Below are 27,606 nucleotides of genomic sequence, written 5' to 3' on the forward strand. Positions count from 1 at the left end.
TGGAAATATGGATGTTATTACCATTATTGTTACCTTCAGCTGAAAAGGACACTTATATTTAATTTGTCATATTAAATGTAATGACGTGTCATTCAAAATGTGTTGAGACATGGAAAATTGTAGACTTATAATTGTAATTATAATAGTCACGTTTTGGAAATTTGGAGAGACCTTCGATTGGGATGTGAAAAGTCTCTCCTTGAGTTATATATATCACATCAAGTGATAGGCATTGTACACTTGAACTTTTATGATCAATAAAATGATATTTTTGTTGTGGCTGGGTTGTTCCCTTCATTCTAGAAGGGTTTTCTCAGGATGTTTCTGGTGTTTTGTTGTTATAGTTTTGGCTTTTATATTTTTGCTGTTTGTCATCATTGATTTCTGGGCTTAGATTTAACATGGTATCAGAGCTAGGTTAATCCATGATGAAGAAGGGATCATAAGCAATGTTGGTCAGATTTCAGATATTATAAGAGTTTCTCTTGTTCGTGCTATTTGTTTGCTCTGGTTATTTGTGTCCTCGTCTCTCTTTTCAAAATATTATATTTATATCTCAGCTTATTGTTTATGGTCTTTGGATCTTCTTGGGTTACCGGTTGATGCCTATTTAGATATTGTTGTATTTGCTTCTTCCTAGTCTGTTTGTACCAAGTTGTAATGTGCAAGTTTTGTTAATCTATGTGCTTGGCTAAAATTACTTATTTGTGTGGATGCTTTTGGATACACATTTTTGGTCACTGTGTGTATTTTTTTCCTTAGTAAGGTTATTCGCCCAAGTTTAGTTTTGACTGAAATAACCGCAAGAGCCTCCAATTCAGGGGTATTAACTGTTTTGTGAAGTGATTAAATATCAGTAGAAGCTATCATGAAGTCTTGGTTGTCCAAACTTGTCTTCCGCCTTGCTGCCAATGAGAATCTCCAACCAGGGGATGTAGCGTTTATCACTCCAAATTCTCTTGCGGTTACACTAGAATAAGTTCTAGGAATTGAGTCAATTGGGAGAACTTAGTTTCAGTTTTGGTCTAGTGCTTATATTGTTCTCGTGTTTGATTTGATTATTTGATTTTACCATCATTGTCTCCAACCATTTTTTTTGTAGCTACCATCTGACTATATTTTATTTTTGGCTATGATCAAGAGTAGCTTTCTTAATGTAGATTCTTTATTACATTTGCTTATGGCTCTTTGGCATCATGCGTATGTTTTTTGTGATGATGTGGGATCGTGGTTGGCATTTACTTGCGTTTTAAGTGTCAATTATGTGTGATGTCGGTTCATTCCTCTCCATCGTCGATTTCATTAGTCTCTCCCTTCTCCCTTGTTGTCATGGCTTTGAATCTTTTTAGTAACCATCATCTTTTAATGGTCATTGATTTTTTGCCACTGACAAGGAAAGAACGGGATATAATGGCAATTTTTCTACAGAAAATATGACTTTGTTGTGCGACATAATTGGGTTCGATAGTCTTTGAGCCATAAGCGCAAGTATTAGAGTTTCTTGTCTATGTCTTGTCTGAAACATTTGGAGATGGTTGACTTATTTTTGCATTTGAATTGTCTTGTCTAACTTCAACAATTACATATCTAGTGGTCATCATTCTAGAGCATCTTTGCTGTGATTTGGAAGTCGATCTAATGCAGAATGGAAAAAATTATAATATGCATGCAGAGTTGAAGCGGATCAAAATTAGCGAACACAATTATAGTAACTGGAATAGTTGGTCTCTATTCACAGAGGACCTCTGGAGTTCCTGTTTGTTGTTATAACCAGTGATGATTTAACAAGTCTTGTATTGTGACAATTGATTTTGGATTTTAAGAGATAAGTATTCTGTGATATTTTAGTTTTATCATAACATTAGGAATAGTGTTTTCTGAGGTTGTAGGATGCAACAAGAAAAGTAATGACATGGTGACATTTCTTTGAGATAAAGGGAGGACAATATCTCAATCTTATTGCATTAATCAAAATAATTCTTGATTGATTTACTATTTTCTCTTCGTTGCAAAAGGCGACAAGAAAAGTAATATTTATGAGGGGGATGTTTCAGCTTCAGGAGGCGGCAAGGCTTCATAATTAAGAGGGAGTGCTTATGGAATCCCATCATTTTTATGTATGCTTTTAATGCTTGTGATATTTGTAGAATTTGAGACTTGAATGGAACTAAGTCTTGTTTTGTTATGTCTATATCTATTCATGTGAAATAAAAAATAAGATTGTAAGAATTAGCTATGATAACTCTTTTACTATGCGATAGTGAACATCATGATGTCATCAAATTGAGAGATTTTGTGATGGGAGTTGGATGTCATGTTGAGAGATTCCATGACAGTTCACGCCGAGAGAGTCCATGATTAAAGGCTTAGCTTGCAGTCTTACAAACCATTTCATGTTAAGTGATTCCATGAATATGAGTAATTGTTACCAGATTTTCATGTTGAGTGATTCCATGAATACGAGTAATTGTCACTGAAGGATTTGAGCAATACAAATCCACAAAACCTGAAGAATACCTGCATGCAAAAACTTGTCACAGAGAAGAAATGACAAAGAAGAGGCAAGGGTTTTGCTTTGAGAATATGCAAATTATATTATTAGACTGAAAGAATAAGATATAATTACAAAAGATCAATTCTTATAGAAGGAGATTGAAAAATCTAAAAGGGAAACCCTAAGAGGTAAAATAACATTTAATAATTACTAATTAATTATTAAATGGAAATGCAAAGTGCATAAAGTGAAATCTTAAGAAGAGAGTAAAGGTAATTTAATAAATGAAATTAAATTAACGCTCTACTTCAACACCCCCTTATGATAAGTAACAATGCAACTACAAACAATGCTGAAAAAACAAGGAAACTACAATGCTGAAAGCAAACTTGGGTCCTAGTAACAAGGGTTGATGAGGTACCCAATCAAATCTCTATGAAACAGAGAAATAGGGAAAAAAATGTGGGAAAAACCCTACTCCAAAGAGAGATAGCTAAGACCCCCAAAGGACAACTTCTTTCACCCCAAGCATAAAATGCAGCTGAAGATACCGCAGGGATGCAAAAGGTTTAGTGAAGATGTTTGCAACCTGCTCAGTAGTGGGAATGTGCTCCAAGCTCAGAGAGCCATCCTGAATCAGATGCCTGATGAAGTGCATGTAAAGCTCAATGTGTTTGGTCCGCTGATGCTCAACTGGGTTGCGGGAAATGTGTATAGCACTTTGATTGTCACACCACAGAAAGGTGGGACTATTAGGAGGAAATCCAAACTCTGTCATCAACTATTGAAGCTACACAACCTCTTGACTAGCTTGCACAACTGCCCTATACTATGCCTTTGTAGATGATAATGCGTGAGCATGCGGCTTCTTGCAAAACCATGTGATAGCACCAGAACCAAGATAGAAGACAAATCGAGAAGTAGATTTGTGATCATCAATATCGCTTGCCCAATCCGAGTCTGTGTAATCTACAGTGTGAGGATCCCTTGATGTGTAGTGAATGCCATAACATGTAGTACCCCTAATGTACCTCAAGAAAGGTTTGGAAGCTTGCCAATGAATCTCATGTGGATCATGGGAGGATTAAGAGACAAGTCCAACCACAAAGAAAATATCAAGACAAAACCATGAGATTGCTCCATATAGATCTCCTCGTGAAGGTCTCCATGCAAAAAGGCACTCTTTATGTCCATTTGAAAAACAACCCATCCTTGTGAAGCTGCAAGAGAGAGTACAAGGTGAATAGAATTCATCTTGACAATGGGAGCAAAGGTCTCAGATTAATCAATACTCTCAACCTGTGAAAAGCCCTTTGCAACAAGACATGCCTTGTACTTGTCAATAGAATCATCTGCAATATACTTGGTATGGTAAAGCCACCGGTACCAAACCAACTTTCTTCGTTTCAGAAGAGGACAAAGATCCCATATGTGGTTCTTCATCAAAGAAGAGTACTCCTCATCCATAGGCCTATCCCACTCTAAGTGTCCTGTTGCCTATGAAAACTCTTTGGATCATCTGAAATGGCATGACTCAAGAGTCCAGTATTGGAAATCTGAGCATGAGTGTGATGAGAATTTGGAGGATCACTTGCCATAGGTCCTGCTACATCAACAGTAGCATGGGCCCACTTGGGCACTCGTTGAACAATTGGTGGAGGTGGTGAAGGGGGAGCAATATCAAGATCTTAGAGGATGCATAATCCTGTGGAGTAGAGGAAGTACTGGGTAGTCAGGAAGAAGCTGGTGATGGAGGCTCTATCTGAGGATAAAGCTCATCAAATTGAACATCTTGCAGAAACAAGACGTCTCTGGAATTAGGATCAAACAACCTGTACTCCTTCACATCCTCACAGTAGCCAACAAAGATGAGTGGTTGACTCTTCCTCTCCATGGCTTTCTGATGAGCATCTAGAATAAATGCCCAAGCCTCACTGCAACAAATAGGGAATGCAGAAACATCGGGCTTGACATGAGTCCAAGCGTCCTTAGGAGTCCAAGTGTCGCAATGTCTTGTGAGGCATCCAATTTTGAATATGATTGGCACAATTGATAGCGTCAGCCCAAAATGAAGAACTCATAGCTCGAGACTGTATCATACAATTGGCCATCTCCTGTAATGTCCTGTTCTTTCTGTCTGCAACCCCATTCTGTTGAGGAGTATGGGGAATTGTGAACTGATGCTGTAAACCATGCTCAGTGCAAAAATCTCTAAAAGATTGATTCACATATTCCCCCCCCCCCATTGTCAGTGCATATACGCTTGACTTAAAGACCGTTGAGAGGTTTTCACACCTTCGCCCCAAAATTTTCAGGGACCCCCTTTTTCGGGCAAGCCTTGGCAATTTTTGCAGATGTTGGAATTTTTTCATTTTCCTTAGTAAAAGTTGGAGTTGTCCAGAGGTTTTCGAATTGGTAATTTTATACCTTGGATGCCTTCGGTCCAGGAGGTGATTTAGTTTGTTTTCACCTGGTGCAAAACTTGATTTTTCGAAACATGTAATTTTGTCCTTAAGCCTAGCAGGATTCAACAACAACATTTTTTCGATCATTAAAATAATATCTGGCAGCACAAATTTGCAAACTATGGACTTGGACGGATTTTGAAAATTTGATATAATTGTATAAGCTTGGGTATTTTCAAAATGAAATATAGATTTAGTCATTTTGGAAAGTCTTGAAATTTTTTCGGTGAAAAGAAATTATGATAGTGAAATTGAATTTAGAGTTTGGATATGGATTGCCAGGAAAAGGATTTATTTTGTTAAAAATTTGAAATTGTATTCCAAAGTTGAAATTGGATTAAGTTGCAAATTCTCATTAATTTGGTTGAAATTTTACCCAGAAGATTTTAGAAATGTAAAAAGTAATTGGTAATTTGGAATTGAAAATTGATTTTGGCTTGCTAGATTCAATTTTAATGATATTTTAATTCTCAAAATGTTGTTAAAGGAAAATTTTGACATCTCCTAGGCTTGCCTTGTTTCTATTTTGCAATTCTGGGTCAAACTGACAATTAAAAAGGCCAATTTTGCTATAGGGCATAGTTATTTTTCATGTTTTATTTAAAATTGGGCCATTTTGGGGGGTCTAACTTAAGTTTTTTGTTTCCCTCCAGGCAGGTCAGCTCACTTTGGAGATCAACTAGAGGATATAAGAAGGGGCTTCTCCCCTCTTATTTCCTCAATCTTTCCACTTCCTTTGCTAGAGCTTGAGCGATTTTCTTCCAAAGGGGCAAATTTATCCTTGGCAGCGATTTTTGGATGTCTGATTTTTTCTCCGTGGCAGTGATTTTTTTCTTCCTTGGGCAATTTTTGCCCTAAGGTGATTTTGTGTGGAGGTCTGATTTTTGCACAATTGGCAGCGATTTTGGGGTTTGAATTTTCCTCCAAAGGCAGCGAATTTTTCCTCCAGCTATGGCGATTTTATTTGGTGAAGAGGCAAGGTGATTTGAGATCTGATTTTTTGCAATTGTGGACAATTTTAGGAGGTCGAAATTCTGATTTGGAGCAGATTTTTCTGCCCTAGGGCAGCGATTTACCTCAAGTTGGACGATTTTGGCAAGGAGGCCAAAATTTGAAGAAAGGGGCAGATTTTTGCAAGCAATTCATTTGGTAGGGCATCACATTTTGGAGGTAGAATGAGATTTCTAAGATCAAATCTGAATTTGAAAGGGCTTGATTATTGGTAGAAGGCAGATTCAAGGTAAGATTCTCATTCATTTTTAGAGGTGAAAATTGGTTTAAAAGGCAGATTTTATTCCTTGTTCTTGCTTGGTTTGTTTCCCTTATCTTCTTTTTGCACTACTCATCCACCACTTCATCATTTCCATTGATAGGCTGAAGTTGGGAGATATAAGTGTAGTCCATCTCAAGGTAATGAAAAAGCAAAAATAAGTGATAGTCCTACCCCTAGGATTGAAGTTTGGAGATTGATAAGTGCAGAGGTAGGATTTGGAGAGGCAGAAATAAGCTAGATTCCATCGATAGAAAGAAGTTTGGAGATTGATAAGTGTAGTCCATATCATTTAGAACGAAGGGGCAGAAATAAGTGTTTAGGATGGTAGATGTTAGTACAAGCAAGAACCCGAAGGGAACGAATACCAGGAAAGACAAGGAAGAAAATTGTTGCTTAAGATAACACCAAAATTGCTTCTCTTGTCATTGTTGTGTCTTGCATTGTGATTAAGAACACTTGGTGTTATTGCATGGTTTCTACTTCTAATAGTTAAAGTTAAAAAAGTTGATGAAAATTGTCGCTTAAGATAATACCAAAATTGCTTCTCTTATCATTGTTGTGACTTGCATGGTGATTAAGAACACTTGGTGTTATTGCATGGTTTCTACTTCCGATAGTTAGAGTTAAATTCCATTGAAGTTGTTAAAGTAGATTTTATTTCAAGAAATTTTATAAGGAAGAGTAATAATAGATGGATAGTTGTATGGTGATATTAGTGGATGTTTGATGGGGATCTATAAACTAAGCCACTAGCATCCTAGTGGCTTGTTAGGAAGCCTTGCGTGGTAATCTAGTCCCCTTTTCCCTTAAATCATTGCATTTATGGAGGTAGAGCCGCTGGTAAACTTTCATCAAATTTGATCCCTGACCATTTGCCAATCTTTCCATTCATAGAAGTAAAGGAGCAAATAGTTTACTAGTTGGAGTTCATTCAAGAAGAAAGAAAAGGGGAAGCATCATTGGTAGACATACCCTCCATTATCATCACCATCAACATCATTTGGCCCTAGAATACATTGCAAATCTAGATTTCATCATCATCATAGTAAAAGTTTGACATCTTTAAAAGACCAACATAAGCCCACCTACGTGATTAACCACCAAATCACATTAATGTAACTGAGTTAGTATCCATAGGTGTAAGGAACTTTGGAGTTTTTCTCATGTTCTTCATGAGCATTTACTTTTCAAGAGAGGGGTGAGCGTTTGATATTCCGTATCAAGTATGCAATTCCTATATGTTATGTAGTGGTATAAAACTGACATCAATAAAGACCAGATTGCTTCTCCACAAATGTCTTAAAGATTTGAAATGAATCAAAGACATCAGACTTGTACTTCAAAAAGTACACCCGTGTGCATCTAGAGAAGTCATCTATAAAGGTAAGCACATATTGAGCACTTGAAAAAGATGGAGTGGGAATGACATAAGATTATTGTATATCAACTCTAATGGTGCCTTAGCATGTGTGGATCTACCTGACGGAAATGGATCTGTGTGATGTTTGCCAAGTGCACAACCTTAACAAATACCGTTAGTACAAGAGATCTAAGGTAGCCCAATCACTAGCTCCTGTGTACTCATTTTTTGTAGATATCTGTAGTTGACATAGCCAAAACGGTCATGCTAAAGCTTGCTCATTGTGTCTGCATGAGCAATAAGAGAAACATTTGTAGAATCAGAGATCTCAAAACCATCAAACTGATCTAAGTGAGACTGAAGATCAAAACTCTTAGTAGCAACAATTTGCTCAGGATCATGGAGGTCTCAAATAACCACATCATGTGGCGAGAACTCAATTGTCTTGCCAAAGCCAAAATGACAAATCTGAAAGATACACGAGGTTCGTAGAAATAGCTAGAACCAAGAGAACATCCTATAGTGAACCACCCTCTAAAGAGATAGTTCCTGAACCTGTGATTGAAAGTTGTGTAGAGTCACCAACTGTTATCTGTGTAGTAACACTTTGAGCAATTGAGGTAACCAAATTGTAATGTCCCCTTTTTGACAGGCACCAGCTACTTGGTTTTTTTTTTAGCCTTTAATTTTCCCCGGAGGCTAAAAAGGGAAGAAATAAAGGGGAAAAATATATTAGATTAATTACTTATAAGGTTATTAAAAATAAAATATTAAAAAGTAATCTTATATTTAATTAATTTAATATTAAAGTGACTAAAGTAATAAAATATCAAAAGGTCACTTAAAAGAATAAAGTAATAGATTATTCTAGAAGTTTCTTGAAGTTACTTATGAATTCTTTATAAGGAGCTTTTGGGGGGGGGGCATTTGAGACATCTTGAGTTGCATAATCATCTATTGTGCTGAGAGCTTTAGTGCTTGCGGGTTTGCCTGAGGGTTTGAAGACTCTAAGGTGCCAATTTCGGCTGTGAGATATCAACCCTAGTTGGAGGAATGGAATTGGTATTCAGCCAATTCATTTGAGCTTCATTCGGAGTTAATTTTTGTAGGGTTTGTCTCAGATTGGGCATCAAAGATTTGACATCATTTTTGTGAGGTGAAGGGCAGAGTTGAGTTCAAAATTTTTGGACCAGGAAAGGGGTTCAAATTTGGTGAAGTGAATCAAGGAAGAGTAGTTCGAAAGTTTGGAGGAAATCCATGTTCATTGGTGGCATCAATTTGAAGTCTTTTTGTAGGAGTTTAAGGCTGTACAGCTAGGCTTGGGAAGGCATTTTTGGCCCCATAAATAATCACAAAAATTGCTACATCAAAATCGCAGTGTAGCTGGGTTGATGTGATTTTATCGTGGGCATATAACGTCACTTCCTAAAAATGATTATAACAGGTTGAAGAGGTGAAGGGTGACTCAGTTTGGTGCAGCTGTACATAGCAGAAGTTTCCAGCCTCATAGTGGATAACAAGAATGTACAGGTCGGTACTAGTTTAGTTCAGCAGTAGAGATACAACAGTAAAAGGAAGTAATGCACAGTTCAAACTAGAAGACAGAGTGTGTAGAAGCAAATCTAGGGACAGCTAGTACTGTTGGTGGCTTTCCAAACTCAAGGGAGACTACTCAGCCGTAAACATCTTCAATACTATTCCAGGTTCTCTCCTTGTTTTACAATTGTGAAAGGAGGTTCATTTTGATAAGAATTTATTGTCTTGCCAAGTATTTGTGCTAAACATTCAGTCATTTAAGGAAATTAGTTAAAATTAGCTGTTCAATTTGTATGCCAAATGTTCGATAAAATGCCTCATTGCATATTCATTCATGGGATGCATGCCGAGTATTTGTGAAAATACCTCTTGGCTGTAGAAGTACTTTTCATATCAGAATTTCATGTATTTGCATTAAAAAGAAATAAAAAGAAGTTGCATATCATTAGCATTTCAAGCAGTTACTTTGCAATCATTTGTATTTACCAAAACATCATTGGCATCAAAAACCAAAACAAAACAAGCAAACATCAGCAAACCCAGATTGTAGGGAAAGTGTTTGACAAAATTACCAAGGCAAAAAACAGGGATAAAACATCAAATTTGTCAAGGCACTTTACACAATCAGGTGAGTGTGTCATATGGTGGGAAGCACCTGAATCGAGAATCCAAGTAGCTGTAGAAGACAATGCTCGTGCAGAAAGAGCATGTCCTTTCCCTGAAGGAGGAGGTGGTGGCTTTGAAGAAGCAATACTATGTTGTTGCATGGCCTCCTCTAAAGCCTCAAGACATTTCCAACACCTAGAAACTATATGTCCTTCCTTGCTACAAAAATTGCAAGGATCACTTGTGTACTTCTTAGTCTTGGAGGAAGACTCATCAGACTTAGAAGATTTACCCTTTGGAGTGGGTTTCCGAGCATTTGATTTAGGAGTAGGCTTGGAGGAACTCTTACTACTTGTTGAATCTGTCTTGGGCTTTCGTTTTTGCCTCGACTTCCCTGTAGATGTTTGAGCAACCAATGCCAGTGTCTTTGAACCTGTGATAGTATCCAATTGTGTAAGCTTGGACTGCTATCTAGTCAATCGGTCACAAAAGACCTCAAAAGTGGGCAATTTAAATCTGGGACCCAAGGCATCCATGGTGGAATGGAAGGTAGAAGAGAAAATTTGAAAGTTTCCTCGAAGCTTTGATAGATTCAGATATAGATGCACTCCTTATCTGTCTTCTCTTTCCCACATTCCTGTAACAAAGTTCTCTGCTGTTTGAACCTCATGAAAAAGTCCTCAATAGAGGGAAAAACATCTAATACAAGAGAAGTAAGCTTTGCCTCAATCTGAAGTGTTCTGAACTCGTTGATGGTACCAAACAAGTCCTTGAACTTGTCCCACATTTCTTGAGAAGTGGAACACTCATCAAGATGAAACTATAAGCTGTCCGAAACACTCAAAGAAATCAGACACATGACTTCATCCATCTTATTTCTGTGCTGCAAAGTCTGATACTGACTTTGAAATATTGTCTGCACTGTATCTAAACAAGACCACAAACCCTTTGAACAGGGAAGCCGTTGCATATGAGATTTCCATGTGTGATAGTTGCGTGGGTTTAGAAGTACTAGACAAAAAGAGGTCTCGGCCATTGTTTTAAAAAAGTGTTTTGAAGTTTTCTAACATATTGATATTGTAACAAAAAATAATGATAAAACACCCCCCACAATGCAAAAAATGGAACCCCAACTTGTAGAAGGAAGGCGTATACAAGAATAGAGCAAAAAAATTTCAATTGAGTATCATAAATACTTGGTATAAACATTGGTGAAATGAAAGAGATTTTGGAAAGTGCTCGAGAAGCTCTTTTTGACGCTTCTTTTGGATCAAAAATTGAAGCTATAACGAGCAAGTTACTCCCCCGAAAAAATAGAAAACATCATTTGACTTCAAACGAAAAAACAGGTACGAAACTAGAAAAAATCCAAAAAATACTTTCATCATCATCTCCATCTCTTAATCATCTTTCTGATGTTTCTTTCAGATCGAAAAAATACCTCTATATGTTCAAGTTCCAGGGCCTCCAGAAGGCTAGAAATTAAAAATAAAATAAAATGAAACCAACTGCTAGTGGAGCGGTGGTGGTGTTTAGGTGGCGCACTGGTGTAGCGCGGGCAGTGAAGTGCGTTGCCAGTGGTGATGGAGTTGTAGTGGTGTATTGACCGCTAGGGTTTCGTTGCGGTTAACAGACCACAATGGTGTTCGCTGTGGTTAGTTTAACTGCAGTGGTAAAAAACATCACTTTTTAATTTTTTTGCGACTTTTGCTAACTTCTCTGCCTTGGAGTGCGTGCCAGAGGCTGTACGACCCTAGCATGCAGTTTTTTTTGCCTCCCTAGTCAACATTGTCCAAAATTGACAAATCTTATATGAAAATGGGGGTGTTGATGCCTTCTAAATCCAACCCTGAGGTCTATTTGGCCTCAAAGTGCTCCAAAAAATAGAGAGCCCCCTATTTTCATAGAAAATGCTTGAAAAAAGCCACATCCGTTTTGTCAAACCCTCGTTCTTCGTTTTCTCTAAATAAGAACAAGCTACAATAGATCAGGCTCTGATACCATGAAGGATTTGAGCAATACAAACTTACAAAACCCGAAGAACATCTGCATGCAAGAACCTGTCACAGAGAAGGAAAGACAAAGACGAGGCAAGGGTTTTGCTTTGAGAATATGCAAATTATATTATTAGATTGAAAGAGTAAGAGATAATTACAAAAGATCAATCCTTATAGAAGGAGATCGGAAAACCTAAAAGGGAAACTTTAAGAGGTAAAATGACATTTAATAATTACTAATTAATTATTAAATGAAAATGCAAAGTGCATAAAGTGAAATCTTAAGAAGGGAGTAAAGGTAATTTAATAAATGAAATTAAATTAACACTTTACTCTAATAGTTACAGGTTTTCATGTTGAGTGATATCATGAATATGAATAATTGTTATAGGCTTTCACATTGAGTGATTCCATGAATATGAGTAATTTTTACAGGCTTTCACATTGAGTGATCCATGAATATGAGTAATTGTTACAGGCTTTCATGTTGAGTGATTCCATGAAATTGAGTAATTGTTACAATATTTCATGTTGAGTGATTCCACGAATATGAGTAATTGGTACAGGTTTTCATGAATCTTATAGGATCTATGTGATGAGATTTTATCATTGACATTTTGGTTGTAGTCTTGTTGATTGTTCAGCTAAAGATCTCTTTTTGGCTAAGAGGGAGTGTTGAAGATGGTAGCTGTAATAGAGATCTTTATGTAACATACAAATTTTCTAGCCTTGAAAAGAAGAACTATATTTTGAAATAAAGTAGTTAGGAATGCAATACTCATAACCATATTATTGAAGTGAACATCTTATATCCATTTCATGTGAAAATAACTAAAATAACGATCAACTAGATAACTGATTTCAATAGCGTTACAAAAGAAACTAAATCATTACAATCAATTCTATGATATTTAATAATTACAAGAAAAAGGAATGCATGATAAAGGTTTGAAGAGGAACATACATAATCTGATTGAGATGTCTTATAATGTTGTGCAAGCCTCGACTTTCGGATAAGAGGAGAAGCATTAGCTTAGGCTTAACCTCCCAACCATGGACCTTATCATTTTCCTACACAATCTTTTAATAAGAAAGACCCTCCCTACCCCTGGGTTAGGCTTGGGGCACTATTAGTCCATCCATCCGAGTAATATCGATGTTTAGAATGTCCGCTCAGTAATAGGCGGGCATGCCTGATTAACTGACACCACCGACATCATGTGATTTATATAAGGCAAGCACAACATCATGAATTGGACAACATGAGCTTACTTGGAAGTTCTTAGAGATTAATTATATATGTTATCATGTATGTTAGTTCTGATTTCTGTTCTTCCTTTTGTAGGGATCTCCTGCATCTCTTCACCCTCTTTCATTGGTCCTTCTGACTAGGGTGACTCCTTGGTGATCGATCATTCTGCTGAGCATGAAATTCCTACATTAGCAGTACATTGCTGACTCTGAGCTGAAAACAAAAGATAAAACAACTCTAGCATTAAGTCGTTCTTGTGATCTAGAATTTGCAAAAAGATGTTGCACAGATGTGTATAGAACTGCTCATTATGAGAGTCACGTTATGTGCATTCCAACTCTTATCTAATGCTAAATAGTTGACATTTGATTGTGAAGAAAAAAAATAGAGAAGATCGTTAGACATGAGGCAAGTACCTATACTTCACTTGTAACATTGAAACATATTTGATAGAGGAACAATGACAGGTTTCAATCTATCATAATAATTATTGGCATCGATTTCTGATAAGAAGAAAGAAGGTAAGTGATATTAGCATAACCTGATCGATGATTAGTGAGACTCAGGAAGTCTTGACCGCGTGGCTCAAGCCGTCTGAATTGTAGAGACTAATGCTAGAAATCTGATACACAAAATCTCGTGAGATAAATGAAACTTGATCTTTTTAATGTATCAAAGAGAGCCGAGAGGAAAGAAAAGTTGAATGTTGTCCTTGGCAATGAAAGTAGTTTAATATATCATGAGCTGCAGCCCAAGGTGGCAGTTTTAAAACAAGATCCTCAGTTTCTTGAGTTCATCGATTTAAAAAGAAATGGGCGTCAAATGTACTCTACGTCTTTCATAGAGATTTATAAATTTGAAAAATATCAAAGAGCTCCTTTAAGGAGTTAATAAAACAATTATCTATACTTATCTCTCTCTCTCTCTCTATATATATATATAATTTTCGAAATGATGTCATCACACTATTATTATGTCCAATGTTGTACCTATTAAAATACGTATATCTATATATGTACGTAATTCGGAGGATTATGATTTATCTTAACCTCATATCCTCTCTCTCTCTCTCTCTCTATATATATATATATATATATATATATATATAAGCTTGGAGATTTAATATCATGGTGGCATCATACCTTTATAAATATGTGCGCATATATATATGTGATGATGAAGAAAATGAAGATGCCAACATAGAACAACAAAGGTAGTGGTTTTGATCACGAATTTGATTAAGATTAGATATATAAATGTTTTATATGTTGCCCGAGTAGCTCATGCATGTCCACTGTATGTACCTTGTTATGAAGTCGCTAGATTCTTGCCAAGGTAGTGAGAGGCCATACTTGATGATCAGACTAATGGACTAAAGTAGTGCCCCATTCTTTAAATCCCGTTTAGCAATACTTTCTCCCCTTCGTCTACATCTGCAACCACCTGCGCAACATTTCCACAATAATAACAAGTTCTTCCCATTGTAAATCAATACCAAAATGTAACATAGATAATTTTAACAATGACTAACTACCATGATCTAGTAAACATAACAAGCAACTGCTAACTACCATCATCAAATATATGACAAGCAATGACTAACTACCATTAGCAAATATATGACAAGCAACGTTTAACTACCATCTTCATTAAGCAATTTTACATAATAACTTTAAACAATCAAGTTCGCATGAAATAAATGGTTAACTATAACATCCCTTTTCACATGATCGGAGGAAATGATGGCTTTTGATTAATCATCTCAATGGCTATAACTTAAATTTAATTAGGTCAAAATTTTGGGATGTAAAACTTTATCTCTGGAAATATGGATGTTATTACTGTTATTGTTACCTTAAGCTGAAAAGGACATTTATATTTAATTTGTAATATTAAATGTAATGATGTGTCATTCAACATGCATTGAGTCATGGAAATTTGTAGAGTTGTAATTGTAATAATGAAGAGTCACGTTTTGGGAATTTGGAGAGACCTTTGTTTGGGATGTAAAGAGTCTCTCCTTGAGTTATATATATCAGATCAAGTTATAGGCATTGTACACTTGAACTTTTATGATCAATAAAATGATATTTTTGTTGTGTGGCTGAGTTTTTCCCTTCATTCTAGAAGGGTTTTCCTAGGATATTTCTGGTGTTTATTGTTTTAGTTTTGGCTCTTTATTTTTGCTGTTTGTCATCATTGATTTCTGGGCTAAGATAAAACACTCTCTTGGCAAATTACCGGTAAAATTCCTTGCTATTGTCAATGGTGAGATAGGGATGCAGATTTGAAAGCTTTTCCAAAGAATCCAAGATATAATTGATTTTCAGAATTATGTCATGATTTATGGATCTGAATATTATAATATATTCATAATTTTTACAAAGCCATTATCATTTTGAGTAAGGATACTTATTTTAGGGCAAGAATCAGAAATATTTAAAATGAGATTACAGCCAACATCTTTGATCTCTTTCCATGTTGAGCTTTTATTGTATCAGCCAAATGATGGTTACCTTGCTTTCTAGTTTAATATAATATTAATCTTTAAAAAGGAGAGAAAAACTGATTGAATTTTCAGAGTAGCATTGGTTTTGTGCGAAAATTGATATATCCTTTCTTATTTTATTCATTTCCGAGTTGTCCTAATTATTCCATATTTTGATAGGATGATGTCAAGGACTGGAGCATTGATATACTCACAGATGCATTTACAAGGGTTGAGGAGAATGTTCAACAGAATTTAAGAGGCAAACGCTAATAGGTTCATGACACATGCAATGAATTTCAAAGCAGTGCATGTTTTAGAATAGCTTTGTGCACATACTGATAGAAGAAAAAAAAGCAGTGTAACATTGTAAATGTAAGTTGACTTGATGGATGTTCACTTGCTTCTATCTCAAATAAATATCCTGGTAGGAATCCCTTTCTGGGAACTTTTTCATAAGTTGTTCACTGGAATCTCTTGCTCAAGTTCTGTTTGATTTTAATGTTTTTACTTCTGTTGGCCCATCTGATTTGCTTTTCACTACAACTTACAAACATCATAATGTTCTTACGTATGTGCGTACTTTCCAGCTGTTTAATAACAAAAGTTATTTTTCACTAATACTGCCAAGTTTTGGATTCTAGCGTGTGATCATTGTCAGCAGCTTTCATTTTCATAATAATCAGAATGTGTTGAATTACACAATTAGACCCACTTCTGTATATTCTTTATATGATTTGGTCACATTTGGATAATTTCAATGTCTTATGCATTTGCCCGCATTGAATATGTCTTTGTCATCTTCTTGTTTAGTTGGCTGGTTTTTAGAAAACAGAAAATGGTTAGGAACTTGCCTAGACTTGTATTTGATAAGTTTTGCAATAAAGGTACATTTCCTTAACATTATGACTGGTTACTGATGGCATGTATTCATTTCTGGCTACCTTAGACAGGATTGTTGATTTTGGAAAATAGAAATTATCCAACACCAAGTAAAATGTTTTGTTGTGAGCCATGAAACACGGTTACAACTGTTTCAGTTTAGAATATTTTTGACCATTGCACCATTTTAATTGTTTGCATTTAGACTGCTTGAAGGAAGATTAAAGTGTTCATGATTTCATATTGGATATACGATAAGTGAAATGTTATTAGGAATTCCTTGTCACTGGGCAATCTTTTTGAACTGGGAAAAGCTAAACCTGATAGCATATAAAGTTCAAATACTACAGATACAGAGTTCTAATTGGGTGCACACATTAATAACATCATCAGAGAAAATGAAGTATTCAATGTTGACTTAAAATCAAACTGGTTAAAACTTAAAACCGTTGATCAATTTTTTGAATTTTTTTTGCTTGTGATCTTTTGTAATGTCCCTTGTTGGGACCGACCTTTATTTAACCTACATTTCTCTATTTGGGTTTGGATTGCAATACTCACTGATAGAATTAGCTGTTCATCTTATAGATTTAAGTTATATTTATTTTCGTTAACAGTTAACACTCATGTCCAACCTTATTACTAATTCAACTCAAACATGGAAGGAGTGGATGTTATCCAAGTTGCCTAGACACCAACTTGCAATAGATTCCATCAAAGTCTACAGATCACACCCTTAAGCCTTTCTTGGTACGATGCCCTCAAGGCGCTCAAGGTTGATGATCTAAACCCTATCTTGGGACAAAGATCCATTGCTTGGATTTATACAAGCCCCTCCTTGATGACATTTAAGTCTCCCCTTCTTAGCCACATAGTTATAAGATTGAATATATTTTCAATCTATAAATGTTACTTGAATATATATATATATATATATATATATATATATTTTGGAGAGGAAACCATTATTATTAAATAATTGATGAATATACTTAAAATGTTCAAGTAAATATCTATCTATCTATATATGGTATATAATCCTGATTTTATTATTATCAGTATATATATACATATGTGACATCATATTGGCCCATAATAGAAGTTTGATATAATATTTTCAAGTCAATACTTTCCACACTTACAGTCTTATACTATCTTCTCTTCCTTTTGAAGAGCACCCCTTATATTTATCTTATATCTGTATATTGATCTTTTGATCAGAACCAATGACTATATTTTGATATTCACTTCTTATTCATACCTTTTCTCCACTGTCTATAATACTTTGCAGCAGGATGTGTCAATATTGTGATAACCGTTTTCTTCATACAGAACAAATGATGTATATAAAGTTGGATTCCCTTCTATATTTTAACTATTCCTCCTACGTCTCCCCCCAATACTCATTGTTGTTTGCTCATACTCAGACCGAAGACCAAATGTCAAACGATGATGTGTATATTCGTATTGCTGACCATACGTCCACAAACATCAATTATGATCATCACATGGCCTTCTTTGTCCACATAGGCTTTAATGGTAACATTCCTAAGCTATCTATATATATCTATTTCTGCACGGGTATTAAGCTGATATGTTGAATTACCAATAGCATAAAGGTCTGTCACCAGCCCTGTAGGCTCTCTTTCTCTGGGCTGTTTTACAGAGGACAATAATTCACAGTCCCCTTAAAAGTCTATGTTCTGCAGATAGAATTTCTTTTATCTCATAGGGAAGATATGGTCATCTTTATTTGCAGCTATGATGCTAAGCATACCTGACAGCTCTCCAAGAAACCATCTTCCTCCTGTCTATTTTTATTCTCTCCCTCATACTAAGCGATGCCATTATTATTTTATTCCTCTTACCCCATGTTTCTGCCACTGCATTCTCTACCACTTGTAATGTTCCTTGTTGGGACCTTAATTTAACTGTAATGTTCCTCGATAGGATTGGCTGTTCATCTTATAGTTTTGAGTTATCTGTATGTTCGTTAGCACTCATATCCAACCTGATAACTAATTCAGCTCATAGACGTACAGAGTGGATATGATCCAAGTTGCCTAGACACCAAATTGCAATTAAACTCCATCAAAGTTTATAGATCACGCCTTTATGCCTTTCTTGGTACAATGCCCTCGAGGCGCTCAGTGTCACTGATCCCCGACTTAGCTTGGGACAAAGATCCATCGCTTGGATTTATACAAGCCCCTCCTTGGTAGCATTTCAATCTTTCCTTCTTAGCAAAATAGTAATAGGATTAAATATATTTTCAATATATAAATATTTGCTTGAACATATATTCATCAACCATTTAATAATGGTTTCCTCTTGGATATATATGTGTGTGTGTGTGTATGGTATATAATATATAATCCTAATCTTATTATTATCACTATATATATACACATGACATTATATTGGCCCATAGTAGAAGTCAGATATAATATTTGTGAGTCAATACTTTTCCCACTTAGTCTTATTCTTTCTTCTCTTCATTTTGAAGAGTATCCCTTATATTGATCTTATATTTGTTGTTGAGGAATGAGGATCGTTGCAAATGTATTAGCACTCCCAGTTTGTTATGTGTTTTTTATATTGTGGATGAGACATGAACAGACATGTCCCTTCATGGGACATGTCTATTCATTAACATATACTCTTTATATATATATATTTCTTTATTCTTATTGTATTAATTTCTCTAACATAATAATACTTCTATAAATTTATATCTCATATATATATATATATATAAAACAAATATGTATATATATGTTATAGTAGAATTGTCTCATAGGTTTATCTGATTGAAGCTAGAAAACATCAACACCCCCTCTTAGCTAGGGGGGATAAACATATGAATAGATATTACCTCAATGTAATATTAGGAATGACAAATTTTAGGAATATCTTTGATAAGAAGATATCCACCTTTTAGATATCATCTCATGATATCAAGAGTAATGGGCTCAAAATATCAAGTTACATGATATTCACCAAGTACTCAAAAAATGCCCATAGATAATGTATCCTGAATAATATTTACCATAGAAACATTTATGTTTTGCTCAAGGAACTTAATCCACCATGCAAGATATAATCTATCATGATTTGTCACAGACATCGTAAGATGTCCATCAAAATATAGGGCCATGGTCTGTTTAAGGATATTAATCCACCATGCAAGTTATCATCTATCATGATTTGCTTAGACATCATAAGATGTCAATCACAACAGAAGGCCATGGTTTGTTTAAGGAACTTAACCCATCATGCAAGTTATCATCTATCATGATCTTCTTAGACATCATAAGATGCCCATTAAAATAGAAGGCCATGGTCTATTTAAGAAACTTAATCCACCATGCAAGTTATAATCTTTCTTGATATGCTTAGACATCATAAAATGTCCATCATAATAGAAGATTAAGTTATTGAAAGTTCGCCACCTTTCATTAACTTCTACAAATACAAGTGATAATCATTTGGAAGGTGTCACTTGCTCATGATGCACACATGGGGTAGGCCCATCAAAATCATGTAGTCACACATGGATTTTCAGACTCCCTTTGAATATCAAGTTTTTGAGCTTCTCATCCAATGTTGCCTCCGATGAAGTGTCAGACTTCCTTTGAATCTGATATCAATCTTCATTTTCTTGCAAGAACATCCCCGGAGAGAAAGGAAAAGATCAAGGCAAATAGCTCTTATAGTACGTATAGAAATACAATTAAGAGATTAACTACATACGTAAATAAAGGTAGTTCTCAAGATATAATAATCAGAAAATACTTATATCTTGTAGTGAAATGATGATACCATTCAGACGATACTTGATCCACTTTAGCGCTAGTGATAGGTTAATGCTCCAACATCCAAGCTCATAGATACATGATTAATTTCTTTCCTTATATCTTCCTTCTATAGAATATCCAATACAAATTATATTATGATTCTCCCATAGATATTCTTTATTTCCATGTATACTTTTATTCCAATTAAAAGGCACATCTCTACCTTTATCACCTACCTTTATTGACTCGGTACCTAATACCTCTACCTTCCACAGGCCTTTGTCCACTTTTAACATATGTTTACCGTACAAGGTAAACAAATGTTTATCGCATTAAGATATTAGAATGTAACACAGAACAAGATATGTTATTCATATAAGAAGACATGCAACTCCAATTACAATGATGATTCATAAATCCATTCGGACAATGTACATGATGTAGGCAAAAAAATGAATAACAAGGGCCAAAGGCACACCCAGCTATCCAAGCCACCCTGCAAGAGTTAACACAACGGAAGAAAACACGAGGAACAACACCAAGGAAAGAGAGAACAAGGATATATTTATTGATTCATCAAATATTCAACATACATGCCTAGTTGTAAGGCCTTTTGGGTTACGGCCAATTACAAATGTACAACTTCCAGCTATCCAAATCAGCTTTTTAAATCCACATATCTCTTTTTCTTTTGAACTCTCTCCAAAAATCTGCCCTAACCCTAAACCTAAACACCCTACTTATACTTGCCAAAATGGCTTACGGATAATTCTAGAACATAGAGAAGCCGCAAGTCGGCCCTCATCAAATATAATTAACTATACCAAAAATTAAATGTGAGCAAAGTCGGCCCAATTGGGAACCAGGTAGAATGAACTAATGTGCAGGATTACAAAGAAACTTAGGATGCTCTTGCATCAGACAACCAGGGTTGGGAAAAAAATGATTCTCCTGAATCACGCAAGTGTCACACCCTGAGTTGAATCCAACTCAGAATGAGAAATCCATGTAGCATCTTCAACTGCTCTATTCTTCCACTTCACCAAATATTCATAGTAATCTTTTCCTCCTGTGCTCTTACCAACTCTTTGATCCAATATCTGTTCAACCTCTTCGATTTGCTTCTTAGGATAATCATCAGGTACAACAATTTCATCCTCTGACTCATGATACTTATACAAATCAGCAATATTGAATATAAGAGATATATCTATGTCATTAGGTAACTCAACTTCATAAGCATTACCACTATCAAACTTCTTCAAGATCTTACAAGGTCCAAATTTCTTCATCTTCAGTTTACTGTATGTTCTAGCTAAGAATCTTCCTTTCTTTAGATGAACCATCACCTCATCACCAACCTGAAAATCATGGTGTCTTCTAGACTGATCAACATTCTCTTTATACTTCTAATTACTTTGTTCCAATCTCAACTTCACTTCCTTATGCAAAGACTCCATAAAATTAGCAAATTCTTCTCCTGCAACGCTTCTCTTTTCTTCACCAACAACATCTCTCAAATCTGATATGCCTCTAGGATGCATTCCAGTAACAGTCTCAAAAGGTGTCTTCCTGGTACTCCTATTCACAGAATTGTTATATGCAAATTCAGCTTGTGCCAATACCATCTCCCAATTACTTGGCTTATTCCCAACCAAACATCCAAACATCTTAGCAAATTACCCAAGCTTCTATTCACAACCTCTGTCTGTCCATCTGTTTGTGGATGGAATGTAGAACTAAACTTCAACTCAGTACCCATCTTCTTCCACAAAGTCTTCCAAAAATATCCAACAAGCTTACTGTCTCTGTCAGAAATAATACTTCTTGGTAATCCATGCAATCTCACAATCTCTTTAAAAAAAAGTTCAGCAACATGCTCAGCATCTGATGTCTTCTTACATGGTATAAAATGAACCATCTTAGAAAATCTGTCCACTACCACAAATATGGAATCATACCCTTTCATTGTCTTAGGCAATCCAAGAACAAAATCCATACTAATGTCAATCCAAGGTTTCTCAGGAACAATAATAGGTGTATACAAACCAGTATTTTGACTCACTCCTTTTGCAACTTGACAAACTGCACAACTCTTTACAAATTTTTGAACATCCTTATACATCTGTGGCCAATAATATTTTTCTTTCAGCAAACCCAATGTCTTATCAATTCCAAAATGTCTAGCTAATTCACCACTATGCTTTTCCTTAATTAGATTCAACCACATAGAACTTCTAGGAATACACAACTGAATGCCTTTGAACAACATACCTTCTTGAATGAAATACTCATCATACTTACTTATGTGATCTGTCAGATTTGGTGCTCTGCACTCTCTCCATGCCTCAGAAAAATCAGGATTAGCATTGTATAACTCTTTCATCTCATCAAAACCAAGAACTTCAACCTTCATTTCAGTCAACAAAGAACGTCTTCTACTCAATGCATCAACAACTTTGTTAGTAACTCCACTCTTATGCTTAATCACAAATGTAAAACTCTGCAAATGTTCAACCCACTTCATATGTCTTTGATTCAATTTATGTTGACTTCCCAAGTATTGTAAAGCTTTATGATCAGTATATAACACAAACTCCTTAGGCATCAAATAATGTCTCCACTTCTTCAATGCTTGAACAATAGCATAAAACTCTTGATCATACACAGAATATTTCCTTCTAGCGTCATTCAACTTTTCACTAAAGAAAGCAACAGGCTTACCTTCTTGACTTAATACAGCTCCTATTGCATTACCACTTGCATCACATTCAACTTGAAATACTTTGTTGAAATCAGGCAAAGCCAATACTGGTAATTCTGCAACCTTTTGTTTCATAGTCTCAAAACTCTTATCAGCTCCATGTGTCCACTTGAATTCTTTTTTATCTCCCCTCATTGTCTCAGTCATAGCATTGCAAATAGCACTGAAATTCTTTATAAACTTTCTATAAAAACTAGCTAAACCATGAAATGATCTTACCTCACTCACATTCTCAGGTGTAGGCCATTCCAAAATTGCTTTAACCTTCTCAGGATCCATCTTCAAACTATCAACTGAAATCACAAATCCCAGATACACAATCTCCTCTTGCATAAAAGAACACTTTTTCAGATTAATCAGCAACTTTTTCTCTTTCAACCTCTGCAATACTTGTCTAATATGCTCAAGATGTTCTACCTTAGTCTTACTGAATATCAGAATAAAGTTTCCCAAAATTCTTTTCAGAACTTCATTCATTAACCTCATGAAAGTACTAGGTGCATTAGTCAAACCAAAAGGCATAACCAACCATTCATACAAACCATCTTTTGTCTTGAAAGCAGTCTTCCATTCATCACCTTCTCTGATTCTGATTTGATGATAGCCACTCTTCAAATCAATCTTGGTAAAATACTTTGCTCCACTTAAACAATCCATTATGTCATCCATCCTTGGCATAGGAAACCTATATTTCACTGTTATCTTGTTAATGGCTCTGGAATCAGTACACATTCTCCATTCTCCATTCTTTTTAGGTGCTAATACAGCAGGTACAGCACATGGACTCAAGCTTTCTCTGATCAAACCTTTCTGCAACAACTCATGCACTTGTCTGTTAAGTTCTTCATTCTCTGTAGGTGTCAATCTATATGGTGCTTTGTTTGGCAAACTTGCTCCAGGAATCAAATCCATACAATGACTTATACTTCTTACTGGAGTTAATCCATCAGGAAGATCATCAACAATAATGTCTTTATATTCAGTGAGCAATTCTGCAATTTCTTCTGGAACTTGGTCAATACTACCATTTGTCACTCGGTCACCACTATCTGGCACTCGGTTAGCATTATTTTCTTGCACTTGGCCTTCATTGACAAAACTTGGATTTCTTGAAATTATGGCAAAACAAACTTGATTCTTCTTCACTTCCTTTTCAAATTGTTTCCCATTAACCATACAAATCTTTACAGTAGTACAATTAACCTCATCTGGAACTTCAATCAAAGGAAACAATGTTTGTTTCTTCCCATTCACCCAAAGAGTATATTGATTCAATCTTCCATCATGTACAACATGTCTATCATATTGCCAAGGTCTACCTAACAAAATATGACAACAATCCATGGGCATAATATCACACAAAACTTCATCAACATAATGTCCAATTTTAAATTTCACAAGGCATTGCTCACTTACCAATATCTTATGCTCATCTTTGATCGATGAAACATGATAAGGTTTGGAATGTTTCGGCCTCTCTAACTACAACTTGGTAACCAGCTCTTCTGATGCTAGATTTGTAGAACTCCCACTGTCAATGATCACTTTGCAGCATTTTCCAGCCATCTTACATCTTGTCTTGAAAAGACTTCTCCTTAAAACAGGTTCCTCATCACTTTTATTACATAAGGTTCTTCTCACCATCAGATTTTCTCCAACCTCAAGTCCACTTGGTGAACTTTCAATGTCTTCTTGAATCACAGCATTTCTATTATTCTGTCCACTTTCAGAGGATCTACATTCAAAAGATCTATGCTCTTCTTTGCCACATCTAAAACAATTACCATGAAATCCACTTCTAGAATAGGAATTACCTCTTCCTCGGTAAGAATTAGTGCCTCCTTGGTAAGAATTACCACCTTTCCATTCGGTCTTGCCTTTATCATCACTCTTCTATTCAGATTTGACGTTATCTTGCATAGAATTGTCAAATCTACTACTTTCTCCATAAGATCTACCTCTACCTCTTTGGAATCTACCACCTCTACCTCTTTGTCTTTGTTCATGCTTCTTTGTCAAGATCTCCTCAGCCTTCAAGGCATATTGGTATGCTTCTTCCACACTTTCCAACTTCACAAAACTTATCTCATCTTGAATTCCAGATCTCAATCCATTAATGTACCTTACAATCTTCTCAACATCATCATCCACATGTCCAGATCTGATGTCCAATCTATAGAATTCCTCGGTATATTCTTTCACAGTCATGTCCCTTTGTTTCAAATTTTGCATCTTTCTCAATAAGCTAACTTGGTAATCAGCAGGAAGGAATTTGTTCTTTACCTTGTTCACCATCTTTGGCCAAGTTCTTATCTTCTCCTTTCCTCTCCTTTGTCTATCAGTTTGCAAGTGCTCCCACCATAATGATGCATGACCTTTCAGCCTAGTGACTGCAATCTTCACCTTTCTGTTATCAAGAGTTTTTTCATACTCAAAGAACTTCTCCATATCAGAGATCCAATCCAGCACAGTATTTGTATCCAATTTGCCATCATAAGGAACAACTTCTACAACAGGCTTTGAATTTGCCCTAGACAATAATCACAACAATCTTTCCTCATCTCGATCTTCAGGTTCTAGATCATGGTTTGGTGCTGCTGCTTCATCATCACTTACATCTTCAAGATGTGCTCCTCTCCTCTGGGCTGTCTCCACAGCATCTAATCTGGCTGCAATTTGTCTTAACTGATCCAATATAGCGTTATCAACATTATTTCCTCTACCACGAACTATCTTTACAAATCAGGTTCCTGCAAGATCATAACCCTCTGCAAGTTATAGGTCAAATCCACAGATCTGCCACCCTACAACCAGATCCAAATCAAGGTTTTACACGATCCAATCTCCACAAGGATGGACTTCGAGCTCTAATACCAACTGATACAGGCAAAGGATGAATAACTAGGGCCAAAGGCACACCCAGCTATCCAAGCCACCCTGCAAGAGTTAACACAACGGAAGAAAACACGAGGAACAACACCAAGGAAAGAGAGAACAAGGATATATTTATTGATTCATCAAATATTCAGCATACATGCCTAGCTGTAAGGCCTTCTGGGTTATGGCCAATTACAAATGTACAACTTCCAGATCTCCAAATCAGCTTTTTAAATCCACATATCTCTTTTTCTTTTGAACTCTTCCCAAAAATCTGCCCTAACCCTAAACCTAAACACCCTACTTATACTTGCCAAAATGGCTTACGGATAATTCTAGAACATAGAGAAACCACAAGTCGGCCCTCATCAAATATAATTAACTATACCAAAAATTAAATGTGAGCAAAGTCGGCCCAATTGGGAACTAGGCAGAATGAACTAATATGCAGGATTACAAAGAAACCCAGGATGCTCCTGCATCAGTACATATACTTCCCGAAGGGGTGACTCAACAATCACTCAACCTTTTAGATACTAACTCATCCGGTTAGCTATAATATAGTTTTTACCGACAACATCATCCCCCCAAAAAAGAAAAGTCATCTCCGGACGACAAAATAGAGACAACTAACTACTAATTACATTAAGACTCAAAACAAACTAAGAAGAGGGATGCGTCCCTGGTAGAGCTGGTGTGGTAGACGTTCTTTGTGCCCTAAGCTCGTTTAGCTGTGCCGCAACTCGTGCATCTGCTGTATCCGAGCATCCAAATTCAGTTTGGCTTGCATTTGGAGTTCTAGTGCTCTCTTCATCATGTTGGCTATATTTCGGAGCTCCACTTCCTTTGCATTTGACTCTTTCTTCACATCCCCCAATTGAGATACAACTGCTACCTTCTCAGCAATGAGTGTTGCTCACTCTTTCTCCCAAGCTGCCTGTTGGGTGGCCAAACTCGCTTCCATTGTGGCTAGTTTGGTAGATGTCTCCTCCCAAACCCTTACTGCTACTACTTGATCCACCTCACTCCTGCACAGAGCATAATACGCCTCCCGATATACCTATACTATCCCTCGTGTTAGATGCTCAACTTTGCTCTCCACCACATGCTCTTGAGTATTCCACTCCTGTTGCATCTTTGGGGTCTTTATGCTCAACCATCCTCTCACCTCAAAACATATTGAGAAGGCCGCTAGGACAACCAACCCGCATAAATGCCAAGACCTTCTCTAACTCCCATACCACAACCTCCAAAGCATGTCTCTATGCTGAGACTACTACTTGACGACCTTGAGTAAACACATCAGCTAAGTACGTCTCGATATCCTCCTCTATAGTTGTCAAGGGGTCCAATGGTGTGGTGTGCTCCATGGTCATCGTTGCCTCTACTGCTTCGAACATCCTCTCTGTGGTACTCCCTGTCAGAGGTGGCTCCACTGCGATTGTAAGACGACTCTTTGCTGGGGCTGGAAGATTTGTCACCTCAGGTACTTCTCTCATGGGTGAGATAGTGACAAGTGTCGGTACTACTGGTATGATGCTGAATCTCCTATCCAAATACCCACTCAAGTCCTACTCACTCAAGTCCTCGCTGCAGTATCCTCATTGGTGGCCAATAATGCATCATCTATCGTTACCATTGCACTTGATCCCACTACCTTCAGTCTAACCTGTGGTGTTCTTGAGCTCTCAAGAATCTCCTATGTCAGTAACTCCATCACCTCCTCTGGTAAGTCTGTCGTTGGTGATGGATGTCACTTTGTCCCAACTATGGCCATGGCCTTTGGAATGGTCGGGGTCTCTGTAGCTGGCTGAG

General features: G+C 36.3%; 1 protein-coding gene across 3 annotated transcripts in view; it reads left to right on the top strand.

The window, feature by feature from the left end:
• The window catches only part of LOC149553563 (uncharacterized), a 140,895-nt gene extending 124,803 nt beyond the window's left edge, over nucleotides 1–16,092 (top strand). For all 3 annotated transcript variants that reach the window (XR_016353122.1, XR_016353121.1, XM_089788967.1), the window contains one exon: nucleotides 15,652–16,092. Coding sequence is in view for 1 of the 3 variants with exons in the window: in XM_089788967.1 (XP_089645093.1) it covers nucleotides 15,652–15,744 (93 nt within the window). In the remaining 2 variants the exon portion in view is untranslated. The remainder of the gene's footprint in view (nucleotides 1–15,651) is intronic.
• Nucleotides 16,093–27,606: the final 11,514 nt, after the last annotated feature.

Source organism: Cupressus sempervirens, chromosome 6 (genome assembly GCF_028749045.1).
Source record: "Cupressus sempervirens isolate cs-2001-9-10 chromosome 6, ASM2874904v1, whole genome shotgun sequence".
NCBI classification, from domain to species: Eukaryota; Viridiplantae; Streptophyta; class Pinopsida; order Cupressales; family Cupressaceae; genus Cupressus; species Cupressus sempervirens.